Raw genomic sequence first — 6287 nt, forward strand, 5'->3', positions numbered from 1 at the left:
GACAGCTGAACGATGACGCACAACTCCAAACCCTGGTAGAATCTACCAGTTTGATTGGACACTGTGAGTGACACTCCAAACTTACAGCCAATGAGCAGCTGAGCACGCCAATATGTAACTTGCCATACCAACTTGTAAACAAAACCGATCGGAGCTGCGCGAAGCTGGCATTTGTGCCAGTCTGCAGACTTGGTGCGTGGTTGTTTATTGTGATTTCACCAAGTTTTTTCGCATTTTAAATATGGATAAAAGTACAGATAAACGTAAATACACTCTCGATTAAGTAATAGAGGCATGTACGCGGCGTGACAGTGATCAATCGGACCAGGAGACGTCTAATGGCAGAGAGCGACATGTGACACGCCCTTGTGCTTTCTGCCTGGTGGGATTGCTACAATCAGTGGCACATGGAAAAACGCTGAGCTGTGTTGTAACAGTTTGTAAAAAATGTATATAGTTTGTGTGCATTTTATTAAAAAAAAAGTAAAAAATAAAATATATATATATATTTTTGGCCCATAAGACTTGTTTTGACTATTTTTATATTGAAATGTGTATTTTTTATTGTTTTTATTATGGAATATGAATTTCCATAACTAATAGAGTGACACTGTATGTAGATATAGATTCCTTTAGGTGTAAGCTTTCAGTAGAGCCCTCATTGATATATGTGGGTTGAAGCATTTAAAAGTTATTACACTTTTTCCATACGTTCCAAAATGTGGATAATGGATAAACCATAGGTCCCACTAAAAAGCACCTGGACATGCCCACATAAAAACTGGTGTAAAATGTCATTTTACAGGCATTCTTTTCAAATTTGAAATGTGAGTAGTCAACAAGTTATTCTCTTGGTACATAGTGTGTTTCTGTCCCCACCTACCTACTGCAGCTATAGAGGCCTTTATTTTCACAAAAAAACTTAGGCGAGAACAAAAAAATTCATTTTTTCTGTGAGTTCCAATGTGCATAACTTTTGATCAGTCACACCTACAGGTATTCTGACTACTAAGGGTGAAACTAGAGAATGTTACCTTTACAAAGAGACCAAACATGTGTTTATACTCCAGATAGTTCAATAACCGCAATGATTCTAATTTGGAGAGGTCAAATTACAAGCGATCAAACATTTACATACATATCAGAGAAATCTAACATACTTACCTGAAGCATACATGTGCCTGAAAGCTGAACAGGTTGTGCACGGTTACGTTTACTTTTGAATAATCCATTTGTAAACCTTCTTGCAAACTTCTTAATTCTTTCTACAAAGTAAATAAATAAGTTAAACAAGACCAAATAAATTGTGATTAATTTGTGATCATTTATTAATAAATACAAGTGCAATAATAGCTGTAAATGATTAAATAAAACATACTTACCATTATCTGAACACACTCTTAGTATTTTTGATCAAATCACCATTTCAGTTTCTTAGCCGCATCAAATCAGTTTCACTGTACTTTGTACATGTGGTAATACCACTACTACTTGAACTACTAAATTTAAAAAGAAACAATGCAAGTGTGCCCCTTATTTAATTAAAGCAATCAGTAAGTCAATAAGGAAATTTTAACTTAATCCCTAGAAATAAATTATTCGTAAAGATTAAGCCTATAAAACTGTTACTTTAATTCAATGGTAGCTAATTTGATTATAAAACCAAAAAACCATGATGGTTAACTCCAATATAGTATCATTTTATATATATTTTTAAATTAAACACCTTGAAGTGCGCACTGTAGCTAAAAGTGTTTGTTAAATATCAATAAATACAGCAAACAGCCCTTTATAGTATCAAATAAGGAATCTACGCACCTTTACGTTTCTTCTTTGGCACAACCTTAACCTGCTTTTCAGGTGGTGGTCTGTAAAGAATTGTTTAAACTACTAAGAAACCAAAATAATCATAACATTTTAATCTCAAAACATACAAACAAGTAATTCATTTGTTATGTTAAGCATTACAATAACATATTTCCATTTTAAATTATGTTGCTTTTTTAAAGCCATAAATGGCTTTAAAGTTTTATGATATGTATTTTTTGTTCAAAATTTACAGAATCATTTCAATATTATTTGTCAATCACCTTTAGGAACATTTATACCTATAAGTACTTTAAGAGAGGAATAAACCATGGGCGTTGAGAGTTAGTCATAGTCCATATCCACATTTACCCAGGTAAGGACGGTTTTGAGTTACCAATGAACCTGTACATTTACCAAAGAAAACAGCAGAAAATTACAGTAGTCATTTGGCTGGGGTCATTGATGAACAAGAAAATGTAAGTAAATCTTCCTTCAAACAGGGTAACCCAACGCATCGGTTAACCTACTGAACAACATTTCAGTATAATGCCAACTATGAGCTTCTCAGTCAAGTCCAAATTAAAGATATACATTCTTGCTATATTTAGAATACATTGGCACAATTTCTAGTAATATGTATAGGAACATAATACTATACAGTATATACTAAAAGGTTGCCTCAGTAACTTTATTTTTATACCAATCAGTTGTTTGATTGTTATTAATTATTTTATCTTTGAATTGTTCTGAATAATTTGTGGTTTTTAATTTTTTTCTCTCAATGACAAACTTTGCTGAAGCAGGAATATCTATGTAATTGAGTGAACAATTAAACAATGGTGCCAGGTGCAATGGAAATGTCTCATGTTGTCAGTGTTGTGTGATGCAAATGTCTGGCTGAGTGAATCATGAATTTGCAGCAAGTACATAGATGTTGCTGCTACCTTTTTTGACCTAAGAAGAAAGATGGACTGGACCCTAGTGATTCTAGACATGTACTGCTCTTACTGTGCATCGACTAAGCTTGATGCAGCATCTGATAATGTTTTGTCTGTCTCCATTGATCTGCCCGTCAGTTTGTTTTGGTAGATGGCTTAAAAACTAGTACAGATGGTTGGCTGCTTTGGACTGCCAAGTTAGATGATCTCTAAGAACTTAGCTTGCAAGTTTTCACTCTACTTGTGCTTCACGCTTCATTTCTAAACCTGAACCAACAATATCTTGCTTGATAATGAAGGACTATATATTGTGACTTATAGGGAGCACTCTCAAGCTGATTATGAAACCCAATAATGCCAAGGAAGCCAAGATAAAGTTGTTTTTTTAACAAATAATTGATAACAAAACACAAGGGTACATGGTATGGGAGACTGGATTACTAATCAGTAAAATAAACAACTGACAGGCACTCGGGTGATAACTAAACACATACAGTATCCATCCATCCATTATCCAACCCTCTATATCCCAACTACAGGGTCACGGGGGTCTGCTGGAGCCAATCCCAGACAACACAGGGCGCAAGACAGGAAACAAACCCTGGGAAGTGCGCCAGCCCACCACAGAACGCACACACCAAGCACACACTAGGGATAATTTAGAATCACCAATGCACCTAACCTGCATGTTTTTGGACTGTGGGACGAAACTGGAGTGTCCGGAGGAAACCCACGCAGACACAGGGAGAACATGCAAAGTCCACACAGGGAGTACCCAGGAAGTGAACCCGGGTCTCCTAACTGCAAGGCAGCAGCGCAACCCACCGCGCCACTGTGCCGCCCCACATGCAGTATCTTTATCTTATATGTAGGGAGCCTATTATACTTTTCCATCAAACAGGTCTCCAGCTTGCTCCTCCTACCTCATCGCTAACCTTTGGCCACTCTTTCTTTTGCTAGTTGAATCCTACACCAACCTATGGACACTAATAAAATGGCTGAAGTGAAAAAAAAAACTGTCGGTACTCCAGGTGTTTTGGCTTCTTCATCTAAAGGTTGAGTTTGGAGTCACCTTCACACATATTTAATCTGGAATATGGACAGATTTTATGTAGGATACCAGGATGGCACCCTTTGTACATATATAACCTAGGAGATGGAGATATTTTTAGATTGGAGACTCTGGGTTAGATAGCTGCAGGTTAATGTATATGGCATTATAGTCCAGAAGTTAGAAAAGCCAATATGGAGTACTGAAAAAAGTGACCATACTCCAAACAGTAAAAAGTAGAAGAGCTGGCACAGTCTATTGGTACATAAGGGCTGTCTTTAAATACTGCTGGTACATAGGAAAGTTCCTAGTACTCCTAACAGACAAACATAAAAGTGTTGGCATGGAGTACCGGCTCACTTTAAGCACTGGACTCCAAACTCCCTAGTATGGTGACCAGAGGGGACTTTTAAGACCCAGCCAGGACATTTTTCTGGTAAAGGCCCACCTATCACTTCTGAGACTAGGAATGACCTACTGAAATCCTCTGGCTGTCCTGCTAAAACCCCAGCTTTCTGTTAGAGAGCCAGGTAGGATGGTACAATCAAGAGCAGTAGATGTCTGCTAAGAAATTAAGCATAGCATGTTCATGAGTAAGGAGCTTCATCAATTTATTCATATTAATTATGTGATTGATACCTATATCCAAAGTGATATACAACATACAAGGTACAATTGGTTACATTTCTTTTGTTTTTAAAATTGGAGCTATAGAAATAAAATTAACTAGAACTTGCCCACCCACAGGGATGGAAGAATAATGTAGGAAATTGGTGTATGCTCACTCAGTTAATTACTTTGTAATAGCTCAGTTAATTATCGATTTTACCTTCGGCAAAGCTGGTAATTAATTAAAGCATCATCACATTCAAGTGCACACCAAGTTAATACAGGCTCAGAGAGAGGTTTCTGTTTCACTTTCTGGCCAGGATACTGGAAATGTGAAGAGATCTGTACAGTTTATGAACGAATTTCATAAATCAGTAAAAGTCTACACATTAACATTTGCATTTCTATGTTGTGGTTTGACATGGTGATAGGCTCATTTTCATAAATAACTCAAACATGCTTGATAGATAGATAGATAGATAGATAGATAAATAGATAAACAACACAAAGCATAAATTACGGAAGTTTAGTCTAACTTTTTCTTTCTTATAGAAAAAGGTGCGTACCTTATGAATTCTGATCTTGTAATTCATGTGTTCAAGATGAATTATTAGTTAGTTAAGTTATTAAGCTTTTTGTGGTTTCAATACAGCATTTCATTTGCTCCCAGGTAGCCTCTATGCTGGCTTACCAGCCCCTACCACACAGAGTTCTGTGTGTGAGTATATATGTGCAAGATGGTGCTCTACACTTTCTTACCAAATTTAGTATGAAAAGCTCATAATAGCGAGAAGTTATCCTCTACAAGGTATTCATCTTACAGTGGCTCCAACGCCATAAAACATTAGCTGACTTTGACCTATCTATTTAATTAAAATTATTAGTTCTTGGAATCAAAGTATTACTTATGGTTTGAAGTGAACAATGTTTTGTTCATTATCTAGTCGGCTTTCTACAAGACACCTGCATACTCCCTGAGAATTTTCTCATCACTGGCACATAATCTGGAACACATGATTCTATTTTTATGAATTTGAAGTGATGATAAATGTAAAGCTGTACTTACTTTTTCCATATGACAAATCTGTATTTTGATCATTTAGATTATGAGAATGAATACAACATGTAACTTTTATTTGTCATTGATTCAAGTACTGTATATCACCTTTTTCTATAGGTACTGGTGTGCATGAAGGTCCAAAGTTTGTTTGTTCAAATATGTTAAAGCAGTCAAGAAATCCCATGATGTGTATTTACTAATTTCATGTAACTGTTTTTAGAACTCTTGTTTGCAGGTCAAGTAACACTACATTGCACTTACGTTTGCTCAGTTTCATCTCCTGTCTTCTGTGGAAAGTTGCCATGCATTTCAACTGCAAACTGTTGCTGATTTGACACTTCACATTCAGAGTCACTCAAGATACTGATAAGCCGCTGGTTGATAAAATCTGGATCTGACATCAAATTTACAATGGACTGCACTGCAAAAAGTGACAAACATGACTGAAACCGAGACATTTTCAATTTTAACAATCACTAAACAACAAATATTTTTCCCAAACACCTGGAAAAGTGACATGACAGCTATTGTAATTACTATGTCATGACATTATTTTTACTTCAGCTTAGCTGTTCATTACAGCAGTTTGTGGGCATAGCATTAAAAACTTGTGGCAGGTCCAGAAAAATAAAATACCATGTTGGGACAGGGCAGAGATGGAACAAGTAAAGGACAAAAGGAGTAAAGAAATAACAGTAGACTGTAGGGTAACCCCAAAATAAGAAAATGGTACTCTACTGGATCAATAAAAACAAGTACTAACACCAAATTAACATTCATTTAAACGTGAAAGCCCTCTCATCACAGTGCTTCATTAGTA

At 36.0% G+C, this 6287-nt stretch overlaps 1 protein-coding gene and 1 long non-coding RNA gene across 6 annotated transcripts in view; one reads left to right on the top strand and one right to left on the bottom strand.

Annotated features, from left to right (window-relative positions):
• LOC120537284 overlaps positions 1–6287 on the top strand; it is a 90758-nt gene that overhangs the window by 51598 nt on the left and 32873 nt on the right. The gene's annotated exons all lie outside the window — the stretch shown is intronic.
• The window catches only part of si:rp71-46j2.7, a 55647-nt gene that overhangs the window by 36139 nt on the left and 13221 nt on the right, over positions 1–6287 (bottom strand). For all 3 annotated transcript variants that reach the window (XM_039766104.1, XM_039766105.1, XM_039766106.1), the window contains exons 5-7: positions 5729–5888; positions 1819–1868; positions 1165–1265 (exon numbers count right to left, since the gene is read on the bottom strand). In XM_039766104.1, the coding sequence (XP_039622038.1) occupies positions 1165–1265; positions 1819–1868; positions 5729–5888 (311 nt within the window). The remainder of the gene's footprint in view (positions 1–1164; positions 1266–1818; positions 1869–5728; positions 5889–6287) is intronic.

This window comes from Polypterus senegalus, chromosome 10 (genome assembly GCF_016835505.1).
Source record: "Polypterus senegalus isolate Bchr_013 chromosome 10, ASM1683550v1, whole genome shotgun sequence".
NCBI classification, from domain to species: Eukaryota; Metazoa; Chordata; class Cladistia; order Polypteriformes; family Polypteridae; genus Polypterus; species Polypterus senegalus.